This window comes from Cuculus canorus, chromosome 20, assembly GCF_017976375.1.
Source record: "Cuculus canorus isolate bCucCan1 chromosome 20, bCucCan1.pri, whole genome shotgun sequence".
In the NCBI taxonomy this organism is placed as follows: domain Eukaryota; kingdom Metazoa; phylum Chordata; class Aves; order Cuculiformes; family Cuculidae; genus Cuculus; species Cuculus canorus.
In genome coordinates this window covers 3,570,905-3,583,752 of record NC_071420.1, presented here as the reverse complement: position 1 = coordinate 3,583,752, position 12,848 = coordinate 3,570,905, and the positions used below count along the sequence as shown (strand labels likewise).

The window sequence follows — 12,848 nt, the reverse complement described above, 5'->3', positions numbered from 1 at the left end:
TGGTGTGCAGGGGCGTGGCCACTGAGGCAAGGGCGTGACCAGGTAGTGCGAGGGCGTGGTTATTTAAACGGAGGCGTGGTCAGGTAGTGTGGAGGCAGGGCCTGGTAGAAAGGGGCGTGGCCTGGTAGCGCTAGGGGCGTGGCCTGGTATTGCTGGGGGCCTGGCCGGGTTGCGAGGGGGAGTGACCGTAGATATAGGGGCGTGGTCTGGCGGTGTTGAGGGCGTGGCCGTGGATGTAGGGGTGTGGCCGTATTTGTGGGGGCGTGACCGTGGAGCTGGGGGCGTGGTTTTGTAGTTGCTGGAGGCGTGGCCTCTCGGTCCTGGGGACACTGATTGGACTAGGGGCGTGCCCGGGCGGTGATGGGGCGTGGCCTAACCATGTAGGGGCGTGGCCTGGTCGGAACGAGGCGTGGCCTGTTCGGGATGGGGCGTGGCCTGGCCGTTCTGCGGGCGTGGCCGTGCGAGCAGGGGCGTCTCCGGGCGGTCTCGGGGCGGTCGCGGCGCGGCAGCGCCCCCTGTCGGCGCGGGGCTGTGCTCGGCCGTCGCGGAGCTGCGGCGGCTGCGGGAGCGGGTCGGGATGGCGAGCGCCCTGTCGGAGGTGCTGGGCGAGGTGCTGGTGGCCGCCGACGGCGAGGAGGTGGCCGTGTCGGCGCTGGCCGCCCGCGGGGTCTCGCTGGTGGGGCTCTACTTCGGCTGCAGCCTCGGCGGTTCCTGCGCGCAGCTGGGCGCCAGCCTGGCCGCCTTCTACGGGCGCTTCAGGGGGGAGGCGGCGGCGGCCGCCGGGCAGCGCCTCGAGATCGTCTTCGTGTCGGCCGAGCAGGAGCAGCAGCAGTGGCAGGAGGCCGTGCGGGCCATGCCCTGGCTGGCGCTGCCCTTCGCCGACAAGCACCGCAAGGTGAGGCGGGGAGGCGCCCCGGGCTTTGTTCGGGGGCGGCGGGGCTCGAGCCGGTCCCCCCCTGCGCCGCCGGGGCGGGACCGGGAGGGGGTGTGTGTGTCGGGGGGGGAAACCTTCGAGAAAGTTCCCGGGGGGGTGGATTTGGGGAGGGGGCCGGTGCCGTCCCGGGAGCCCCGAGGGCTCCGTGTGCCCGCGGGGAACGGGGAGAACCCCCCCCGCAGGGTCCGTGTCCGCGTGTGGAATGGGGGGGAATCCCCCCGTAGGCTTCATCCCCACGAGTGGAATGAGGGGATCCCTCCAGAGGCTTCGTCGCCACGGGTGGGGACCGCGGGCTCTGTCTCTATGCGGGGAAGGAGGAGTAACCCCCCTTTAGGCTCTGTCTCCGAAGGGGAAGATCCCCCCGCAGGCGCTCTGTCCAAGTGTGGGGAGGGGGATCCCCCTGAGGGCTCTGTGTCCGTGGGTGGGTGTAGGGGATCCCCCCACAGGCTTCGTCTCCGGGCGATACCCCTGCAGGGTCCGTTTATATAGGGGATATAGGGGGTTGTTCCCCTCAGGCTTCATCCCCACCCGTGGATGTGTGGGGAACCCCCCGCAGGCTTCATTCCTACGAGTGGAAGAGGGGAAATCCCTCCAGTGGCTTCATCTCCACGGGCTTCGTCTCTATGTGGGGAAGGAGGGGGTAACCCCCCTGCAGGCTCTGTCTCCAAAGGGGGAGATCCCCCTGCAGTGTCCAAATGTGGGGAGGGGGATCCCCCTGAAGGCTCCATCTCCACCAGTGGGGCATGAGGATCCCCCTTGGGCTCTGTGTCCATGTGTGGATGAGGGGGGATCCCCCCTTGGGCTCTGTGTCCATGTGTGGATGAGGGGGGAATCCCCCCTTGGGCTCTGTGTCCATGTGTGGATGAGGGGGGATCCCCCCTTGGGCTCTGTGTCCATGTGTGAATGGGTGGGAATCCCCCCTTAGGCTCTGTGTCCATGTGTGGATGTGGGGGGAACCCCCCTTGAGCTCTGTATCCATGTGTGGATGTGGGGGAATCCCCCCTTGGGCTCTGTATCCATGTGTGGATGTAGGGGGATCCCCCCTTGGGCTCTGTGTCCATGTGTGGATGTGGGGGGATCCCCCCTTGGGCTCCATCTCCATGTGTGGGGAGGGGGATCCCCAGGTGGGAGTGGAGGTATTGTGGTTTGCGGGGTGCCCACCAGCCTCAACGAGGCTCAAGCCTGCACCCTGCTCCCATGGAAAACTGCTCCCGTGGGATGGAAGCTGGGAGTTCGGCTCCTCTTTGGTGGCCACTGCACATCCTGTGGGCTGTGGACGCGGCTCCTGTGGGTTCCCGCATGGGTGTGGGCACAGAAAGGGGCCGTGCTTTCCATCAGCTGTGGTTGAAGCGTGAGTTGGAGCCCAGCTGGTCTGGGAGCTGCTGGCAAAGCTGCCAGGAGAGTTGTTGTGATGGTGCTCGTTGTTCATCTTCATTTAGCAGCTGGTGCGTTCAATCATCTACGAGTCACAACCCTTCATCCAAAAAGTTCAATCCGAAAGAGTGATAGCGCACAAAAAGTGCTCTGTGAGACCCAGACAGGGAAGGCTGTGAGGGTCAGGAGAGCAAAGGCTGGGCTTCCGCATCCCAGCGAGCTCGCAGCCTTGGTAGTTTAAAAAAAAAACCCAAAAAACAACTCAAAACCTCTTTACAACTCTAATCTCTGGAAGCTATTGAGTAAGAATTGAAAAGATGGTGCCCCACAGTGCCATTTCTAAACATCTTTCTAGCGAGTGATTGCGGCTGCCGGTCGGGAAGCAGCAGGCAGGCGTTGGCTCGGCAAGGCGCGTCCCCCGGCTTGGGGTGACGCCGGTACCTGTGGGGCAGGGTTTGGGGGTGACTGAGCCCCCTCGGCATCCCCTGTGTGCAGACGCCGTATTGGGATGAGAGGGATTGCTTCTTCCTCGCTGAGTCTCTGAATCCTCCTCTGCCAGCGCTTTGCGCTGTTCGTTAGGCAAAGGAGTCATTTAAGGAAAAGTTGGCTGTTGTCTGGCTGCGCCGGGTGATGTCCCTTCTGCTGAGAAGACGCAGAGCTGGTTTGAAACACCCACTCTGCTTTTGGCTCCTTTTCTGCAGGTTTTTGTTGCGAAGCCCTCGGTTCTGCCAGTGCTTCCTCGGCATTCCAAGCCGTGCGCCGGGGTGATGCTGTTGGAGCCTCCCGGTTCCCCCCTTGAAGTCCAGGCTTTTCTAACTGTGGGAGCTCACAGGAACAGCAGATCCGAGTTTCATTAACCCCAAGAGCTGTAACAGAAGCTTCATCCTTCAGAGAAATTACCATTTAATTCTGTTATTTCTAAACCCAAACCCTCTTCCTACAGAGACGTGTGAAAAGATTGTCGTTCCAATTAGTAGCTGGCCATTTCCTTACAGAACCTTTCAGAACCTTTCCAATTATTTAGGTGGTGAGACTTTTGCTTGCCATATTTGCTTCAAAAATTCCACTGCAGCATAGTTAAATGGTTGGGAAATCGTGGAAGTGGAAGGTGGCATTAATTTTACATGCTGGCCGGTGCTTCCATCTATTAGACTGCAAGACAACATGAAATAAAAAGATTACGGGGTCTTAAACTCTTATTCCAAGAAGCCCTGAGTTAAATTCAGGATTATTTTTGTGCAGGGTGTAAAGTAATTGAAGCTCGCGCTGTATATTTTCAAAACTAAGCAGATGTGATGTGGCTTTGGAGGAAGCTTAATCTATGGATAACAGAGAACCTATTTGTAAGTTATAAGGGCAATTATGTCAGGAGATCGGATTTCTAAACAGGAGATTTATAACCTGTGGTTCAGGCAGTTAGAAATTTCCTTGTATAATAGACTGATTTTTAAATAGTCAGGTTAATGACCTGACTCTCCAGAAAAGCTCGAACTCTCTATTTTTCAAGAACGTGCCAGCAAAAGCATGTCTAGCATATGGTCGGTACCTCGCGGGCTTAATTTGTTTAGAGACAAAAGCATTAGAAAAATGTAGGCAGTCCTTTTGAGTTATGGTTCCTTTGCACTAGAGGCTGCTCCTAAACCCGATATGAGACAACCCGGAGAGAATTATATAGATTTATGAGAAGAAAGGGATCTTATGGACAACAGAATAGAGATACCAGAGAGAGAGAGAGAGAGAGGTGGGAACACAGGGCTGGGAGCTGAACTCTATCCCCGAGCGCTCAGCCTCAGCCCATGGAGAGACTGTGGAGCCTCTGTTCTTGGAGGGTTTGGCTGGGTGAAACCGTGGCCGATGGGGTCTCATGTTGGTGACTACAGGGCTTAAGGATCTCCAGAGGTCCCTTCCAGCCAGCGCTTCCAAGTGTGAGCTGGTTAATTTGTCTTCTGAAGTTGTGAAAGCTTTGGGGAGAGGTTCCTATCCCATATTGGCTGTAGCATCATCTTTATTGCTGAGAATTATTGAATAATATGGCTCTTGGTGTCCTGATTTCCTGCTGGAATGCTTATCAGTGTCTGCCTTGTCTTTCTGTGGTGTATCCTGCATCTTTTTGCTTTTCTCTCTTTTCTGAAGCCTCGGCACTGGACTTATAGGTCTTAAAAAAAACCAAAAACCAGGTTCCTTCCTGGGCTTGCAGTAAAATTCCCACAGTCCTAACAGTAAAAATAATATGTTTTTTTTTTCATGGTTATTGGTGAAAGTAGTATGGGTTGTCAAAGAAAACAGCCACTCTTTGTTGAGTGCCTCAGTAACTCAGTAATGCCGGGGTGCAGTTACCGAGGGCATAACAGCCCGTGCGCCTTGCGACAGCCGGGTGAGTTTGGGTAACTTTAGCATAGAGCAACTTTTGTCTCCAAACCAGTAATAAAAGCAAGCAGTATAAGTCAGCAAACATCTGGATGTGGGGGAAGCCTTTGATTAATGAGGAGGATGGCATTGTGCCTCCGTCTGAGCCACAGCCAGCCGTGGTATTGGGGGTTTTTGAGAACAACACCGTAACGTGCCAAACGAGACCGGAGGCCTTTTAACTCATGACACACATCCCTCAGTTAAGCTGTTCAGCCCTGGATTCGGGTAGCTGTACGCTGCTGTTGATAATTGATTTGTTTTCTGATAATGCCTGGCGTCGCTGAGCGGAACGTGGGGCAGAGATATTGCTCCGTGCCTTTGTTTCTTTTGGGGTTTTGGTTTAACATCACCCTGTTGTTATCTTCTTGCACGAACATCTGCGTAAGGTCTGGAGGGCTGATTTAATAACAGCTTTAATTCCTGATTGCTACTGAGAACCTCAGTAACGTAAACAACTCCCATCTGTCTATGTGCCCTGATGTCCACTGGCGCCTGTAATGGGGCAGCACGCTCCCTGCTCTTGGGAAGATCCCAGATTTCTCCTGGTGAGCTCCAGACCATCTCTGCGGCAGAGTCCACCTGCATTTGAGGTGAATTTGGGCGCTCTTCGAGGGATTACAGCATGCAGGCTTTTGGAGGAGAGCAGGAGCACGTTGTCCTGCTGAGCTGTGTTGCGGTGGGATGTCTTGGTCATTTCTGCTGAAAAAAAACCCCACCCTAAGTTGTCCATGTTCTTTGTCAAGTAGGACTTCTCACACGGGTCCACGTAGGGGATGGAGATAGGAGGGTCAGTGTGCTGGAGGAGAAAAGTTTGCAAGCGGATCTGTGCTGGGAAAGAAACGATTTATTTTTCAGTGTTGTTTATTTGCCCTTGCTTTTGTTTTTACTTGTTACTTACTTGGCCCAGTTGCCTTCCTCATTCTTTTTAATCCTGATTTTTCTAATTACACTTACTTAGTGTGTCCGCGCGGTGCTGTGGTGGTGTAGGGTCTGTGCTTTGCCTCTTGTGTTTGTTCCCTGTTATATTTATGCATCTGCTTGAGGGTTGCCCAGATGCCCCTTGGGAAGTCAAACCCAATTCCACTGGAGCTGGAATACTTATTCTCTGGTTTTAAATAAATGCAAACCGTATTGGTTATGTTTCTGTGATTATTCAGTGAAGTATCTGAAAACAGCTTGAGAATCTCTGGTAAATAGGCTTTGCTTGGACAGAGTGGGTTTGCTGTATCTTGGAGGTTGGATTTGTATGTCCTGCTCTCTGTATTTTCTCCCACGTTCACATGGAATGTGTCTTTGCTGAACTCAGTGGCAGAGGCACATGGTCTTGGTGTGTGAAGAGAAGTCTGTTCTGTCTTGCCTTAAGTAGGTGGAAAAGAGCAAGTCTGTACTTCCCGATTTTGTTGTTTTGGTGGCTTGACTGCTGGGGTGGGATCCGAGATGGATGCAGACAGAAAGCCCCTCCATGCTGGGAGTACGTCCTCCTCAGCATCACAGATAAAACTGTGCTCTTAAAATTGATGGGTAAAGTGTGCCCATTATCTTGCTTGTTTTGAATATCTCTGTGAAGCCTTTCACAACAAATACCCGCTCGTTCTTTTATTTAAAATTCTGTTCCCCCTCACATTCCCAAGAAAAGAGCATTTTCTTTCCTTCTGCTTAAAAAACGATTGTCTACCGTGGGATTGTCTAATTGTGCTCGTTTCGTAGGTACAGTTTGTGCAAGAAGTGGCGAGGAGGAGGTAGAAGTGTTGTTAAATTAGACTGTACACAATTCTTCTTGGGGGAAAAATACCCTTAAACCCTTGATTACAGTTTAAGATATAACCTGATTTTCAGGGACTCGTAACTTTTCTTTCTGAAATCACCATCTGCTGAGATCTGGGAGGCGAGTGGTCAGCACAGATGTGGGATTTGTCTAACAGAGAATTTTGTAAATCACTTGAAGCAGCTTTTGAGTTTCCTCGTATAAAAATATCGAGGTAATCACTTTCAGCTGTATTCCTGACTCTCTTTCTGGAGTGGGAATGTATATGAAATCTTTGGCTCGCAGAGATGTAGATTTGAAAAACATTGTCTTTTCATGACATAAGGCTATTGAGTAAGAAGCAAGGCATTAGCAGCACCAACTGAATCTTTGTTTGCTTTGAAATTCGCTGGTTCTGAAACGTAAGAATGGGAGATCTATGAAAGGAGCAGGGAGAAGCCTGCGTGCTGTTTTTCATTGTGGCATCTTAATCCAGATGTTGAAATGAAAACGTTCATTTAAAAATGCACGCTTGGCAATTTCATTTGTTACTCTCAGGTTGCAGAACTGAGCAAAGCAACATTACCTTTTAAAGTATTATGGGTGCATAGTTCTCCAAAAATGCGTACTTTTAGGAGCTGAACGTGTAACAGCTTTGCGAAAGAAGGTACAAAATCATGAAGCATTTTTCTGTGTGATTTTGGAGAAGTACAGCAGTGAACTTCCATTTTAAATGAGGAATAAGCTGTTCAGTATTTTCATGCTGTGCAGATGATATCGAAGCCAAAACGTTCTGTAATTCTTGTTGTCGTTGTTGTTGATGTTGCTTCTCCAAATAATTTCTGAGTGCGCTTTATAGAGCTTTGCAGTGCAATTAGCAGTCATCTCTCATGCCAAGACCCTAATCCTTCAGTGAAATCCCAGGAAGCATTTGCTGCTACCAGTAAACGGCAAGTCTGAGGGCGGTGTGTTGTCCTGCAGTACTTGGAAAAACATCATTGATGTCCTTAGTGGATGGATTTCCCCGTACATCCAAACCGTGGCCCACCTGAGTGCTTTCCCCAGGAGAGAATTGGTATTTTAGAAGTCTTGCTGATGTGTCATCTGCCGTGGTGTTTATTGTCAGTCCGTAATTGCCCGTGTTTGAGGGCCAGCTCTGAAAGTCCTCGGACATCTTTCCATCATCAAACCCTCCTGGCTCTATGGTGGGGAGAAGCAGTGGGAGCTTTCGCTGCTTGCACGTGGTTGGGTCTTAGGCTGGGCTCTGCAAATCAAGGAATCATAGAGTGGTTTGGGTTGGAAAGGACCTTAAAGCCCATGCAGTGCCAAGCCCCTGCCACGGGCAGGGATACCTCCCACTGGATCAGGGGCTCCAAGCCCCTTCCAACCTGCCTTGAACACCTCCAGGGATGGGGCAGCCACCACTGCTCTGGGCAACCTGGGCCAGAACCACCCCACCCTCACAGGAAAGCATTTCTTCCTAATGACTAACCTAAATCTCCCCTCTTTCGGCTGAAAACCATTCCCCCTCATTCTATCCCTGCATTCCCTGATCCACAGCCCCTCCTCAGCTTTCCTGCAGCCCCTTTCAGCACTGGAAGCTGCTCTAAGGTCTCCCTGGAGCCTTCTCTTCTCCAGGCTGAACAACCCCAACTCTCAGCCTATCAAGCCCTGTCCTAAACTCTGACATCAGGTTTGCATCGCCTTTTGGTGGTGGCTGCTTCAAGCGGTCTGATTATGTTTTAGTTTGAAATGCAGTAAGCTGTCTCCTGTTTAATACTCAAACCAATAATTTTGAACCATTGCCTGTCGGTAGTTTCTGTAGATATTTCTTACTATGGGGAGTATTAGCTTGAAATTCCTTGTGCGTTCGTCGTTAGCACGTATGGGTTTGGAGAGAGTCCGGGGAGGGGGTTGAAGTTGGAGGTTTCGGTCCTTTCGCATGGATGAACCATGAGGATTTCAAAGCGGCGTTTGGTAGGGTTAGCTCATGCCGCTGGGGTAGGGTTTCACTTCCCTTGAATTGCAGCTGGGTAGAGCGCTCTGGTTTGCGTTCCCGTTTTTTTTTTCAGCCATGCTCCCAGCATGGAAGCCGGGGTATGGTTTTCATCTAAGTCAAGTCAGAAGATATTGCACTTCTTGCTGATCAGACTCGGAGGGTTCCTGGCCCCAGCCTCACACACCCTCCTCCCTGACAAGGCAAATTCAACATAGTGATCGTCTGCTCCTTATTGGCAGAGTTTTGATGTGAAATGTAGGGCTACGTGGAAAGTCAGAGTGTATGGGAGGCTGTGATACAGCACGCTTAACTCTGGATTCAAGGAAACAAGTTTGAGCAGCGTTTGCCTGAGCATTTGCTTGGTGAGAAGCTAGTTGGTGTGTGTGGATTGCTGCCTCCTCCTTCTCCTCCCTGTTTTTTTTTATCGGGAAAACAAGTTCCAAGCAAAATATTCCGAAGTGATACTTAATTACTCTTTAAAATGCAACTATTTGTCTTATCAGCCCTGTGGATTTCTGTTTGCTGCTTTGATTTGACAGTTAGCAGTTTGTCATTTTTAAAAAGCTTACACACTCCAGGAATCTGTGATTTTTGTGCTTTTGAAAGTAGCGATGTTGGATTAACTGCAGCTTTGAACTATTCATGGATAATTTCAGGCCCCCTGCTTTCAGTAAATAACAAGCTGACTCCTGAGCTTTCAGATTGGGTTGAATACTGCATTATCACGACTTTATAGCTGCGTGTCTTCTCTAAACCAGTTCCGTGGCACATCGCAGCGTAATGCACGGTAGATTTGAAGTGTTTTTCTAGACAGATCATTTTGTGCTCGCGCCGTCTCCTGATAATAATGATGAGGAAAGGGAGGAGTAATGCCTGCTTGGATTTATTGCAGCTTTGGGCACGTTAATTCCCCTCCGTTCCTGGGAGTAGGAGCCCTGGGGAGGGGTTCTGGGGGAGAGGGCTTTGCCCCAGTGCCACCTCGACGTATCTCTGCAGAGCAGCATCTTCTGGCATTGCTGTCTTTCTCTGCAGATGCTCTGTAGGCAAAACCCTCCCTTGGAGTTAAATCTGTAGGTCACAAGGTAAGGGGGTGGCTGGTAGAGAGACTGGGAACAAGATGAGTTGGTGAGTAAGCAAATAGGCGCACTACATTTTCTTGTGGGAAAGTGAATTGCATAAATATTTCATATTACAACATGAGGGTCTTGTATGAAGCTGATGGCATTTTCATCATCCAAGTTTTCCAAAGAAACTGTAGCGTCTTATTGATTTGGCTAAGAGTGCACACAATTAATGGAAGGGTGGAACTGAAAAGATGCAGGAATGATTTCTGCATACTCTCACGTCTGTCTTTCAACACCGCGAACAATTGCAACCAACAATTAATATGTAAAGAATTTGCGGTCTTTATTTAGTGTGACTGACTGCTTTGGTTGCGTCAGGGCATTAGCTGAGCTTTTGCAATCTGATCAGCCCCCTGCCTGGAGCCCAGCAAGCCCTTCTGGCCTCCAAACAAAGCCATGGGAGCCCCCGAGGAGGCACGGGGCTGCCAGCCCCCTGCCCCAGAGCCGAAATGCTGGGGAGAAGCTGCTCCAGAAGGAATCATTAAGGTTGGAAAAGACCTCTAAGATCATCAAGACCAACAGTCAGGTCAACACGTCCCTGCCTACTCTTTTCCTTGTTCAAAAATAAAGGATGGGATGATGCAGATGATGGGTGCAATCGCAACTGCGGAGACCAGGAATGGTGCACAGCGGGGAGAACATCTTCAGTGGGATCATAGGGAAGCAGAGTCGAGGCAGAGCAAACCTGGAAGCCAAACGCTTTTAGTGAAGAAGGCAGCGAGGCTGCCTCGAGCTGCTGAGGGCAAGGCTTGACAGCCTCAGCAGGAAGACAAAGTGCTGTAGCAGCAGGGTGGTGTGAGAGGTTGCTGTATGTATTTTGCACCCATGAAGATCCACAGCAGTTGAAGCCGTCCTGCCCAGCCAAGGAGAGAAACTCCAGGGTCCTCTAGCAACGTTTTGTCTGTCCTTGCAACTGTGGCTGAATCCAAGCTGACTTCAAAGTATTTTCATGGAGAAAGGAAAGGTCCCTATTTAAAGTGAATTTGTTGAGTTGCTGGATTTTTATTTCGTGTCTGAGACATAAAAAATAACTGGTGGCATCCTCAGGTGTGACCTGAGGCTCAGTGTGGCTGGCCCTGGGAAGGAGTGGCAGCCGGTGCGGGGGATCGGATCCTGCTGGGAGGGATCTCTGCGAGGCTGGGCTTTGACAGCTGAGAAGGGAGTGTTGGTTTATGTTTCAGTGCAAGGATTTAAGAATCTAGGTGAGAATTAGGTAATGTTTGCAGAAGAGAGTAGAAGGCAACTGAAATGAATTGCAAGTGCATGAGCGAGACTGAGAGAAAAACTCTAGTTCTCCTGCCTTCTCAAGAGGTTCCCACTGGAGAGATGAAGTCATAGCCATTACTTCATTAGTGTTAACTCAGGATGCTGACAAATGAGCCCTCTTGATTTGTGCTGGGCCGGCTGAAGAGAACACTGCCCCGGCTCTCGCCCCGTGCCTTGGTAGTCGCTGCCCTTGCTGCAGCGTTGGCAGAAGCACACGCCAACTCCCCAGCCGTGCTGATTCAGCTCAGCCTTTTCTTTTGAGCTGCCACTGCTTGGTCCCGTGTGCCAGCTCCGAGCTGGCTTTTATAAATCCTGCTGTGCGGAAGGCAGCCGCCGAGAGCCGGGCAGGCAGCGAGTGTGAGCAGCAGCCTTGTTCTCAGCAGAACCTCTCCATCAACATCCCAGCCCGTGCCCAGCGCCAGGAGCGTTAATGGTACCCAGCGGTCCAAGCCCCGCTTCCAGAGCAAACAGGCGAGTGTAGGATCTTGCCCTTGCAACTCGCAGCCTTGCTGTGGGAATCCCTGTTGGAAAAAGTGTGAAATTTATTGTAATGCATGCTGAGGATCTTATGGCAGATTCGAGCTGCTAAATCCTATAAACCTGAGCCTGCAGCTTCATTGACAGAGCCTCTCACGTTGCTCTGCTCCAAGCTTATGGTTTCACTGCTCCGATATTTTTCCATACATGGAAGCATTCCTGCCCCAGCCTGGGCTAATCCTGACATGCCACTACATCTGGATGTTAGCTCATTTCTCGCAGCTGACACTGTGCAAAGGCTGAACGTAACATGTAAAGATATCTGAACTTAAACTTTTGTTTAAATAGATTTCATTCAACCAGCAAAAGTCTTGCCCCATAGATAAGCAGGAAGAGTGGTGAAAAAAAAAAGTAGTTTCTCATTTTATCAACCTCCCAGGGCTGTTAGGTGGATTAATTGGTCCCTGGTAATGCTGTGCTTTGGAAATGTGTAGTATTTAAATTGCAGAGGGGTAAAAGACTATAAGGTTGTCTCTGGCACAGGCTGAACCCATCCCCTTGCTGTGGCTTGGACAGCAGAGAGGAGCCCCTGCCTGCCCATCCCATCCCAGTCTCTCCCCTCTGCTCCGACGGCTCTTCAAAGGCTCTGTGCTGTTTGGAGTGTATTTATTAGTTTGGTGAAGCTGCGAGTGCTGCACGCTTGCAACTGAGCCAAAAGCCTCAGTCGTGTGGGAGAAAGATGCTTTGTGCTGGTGAGCTGCTGCTTGAGCTGGGGGCCTGTTTGTAAGCCCTCCCTCGCCGGGACGCATTGTGAGTTTTAATTAAAAGTCTGTAAGGTGCTTGGCGATCCTCTGCTGAAAGGCCCTGTAGAGGGGCAGTGCCTTTGAATAAAAGCTAGAGACCTTTCCCACCCATCGGGAGACAGTTAGAGCTCACACAGCGAGAGCCGAGCGGTTGAATCTGAGCAGATGTCGGTTCTTCCCCGTGCTGATAGTTCAAAAGGATTATTCTGCCTTTCCCCCCCCCAAAAAAAGGGAGAAACAGTGATTTTGTTAGTGTTGCCAGGAATTTCACTCCATCCCCTCCTGCTCTCCGCTGGTTAAAAGCTTGCATGCTGAGCTGGAGGTGTGCATGGACAGTTTCGGTTGTGGGTTGTGCTGTTGCGTTTGCAGTTGAGCAGCCACTTGCCGGGCCCTCGCTGGGGGTCCCAGATGCGCCGAGGGTCCGTGTTTGTCCTCTCTTTGCTTGGCAGCTGCTGTTGTCTGCAGGAATAAGATGACTTGAACTCCGCCGGGAGGAAGACAGCAAGGGTGAAGCTGTTTTCAAATGAACCAAGCTGTGCGATGGCGCAGGAAGATGACAGTTCCCGGGTTTGCTGCTGGAGCTGTGAAGCAGATGAAACCTCCTTTGTGTGACTTGGAGCAGCCTTTCACTGCTTAAGGGCTACAGCAAAGCTGGGGAGGGGCTCTCGGTAAGGGAGTGCGGGGATGGGATGAGAGGAACAATTTTAAGCTGAAAGAG

General features: G+C 51.1%; 1 protein-coding gene across 1 annotated transcript in view; it reads left to right on the top strand.

Moving 5' to 3' along the window:
- Positions 1 to 512: 512 nt before the first annotated feature.
- The window catches only part of NXN (nucleoredoxin), a 54,395-nt gene continuing 42,059 nt past the window's right edge, over positions 513 to 12,848 (top strand). Inside the window, exon 1 of the mRNA XM_054084820.1 lies at positions 513 to 895. Within this exon, the coding sequence (XP_053940795.1) occupies positions 578 to 895 (318 nt within the window). The 5' untranslated portion in view covers positions 513 to 577. The remainder of the gene's footprint in view (positions 896 to 12,848) is intronic.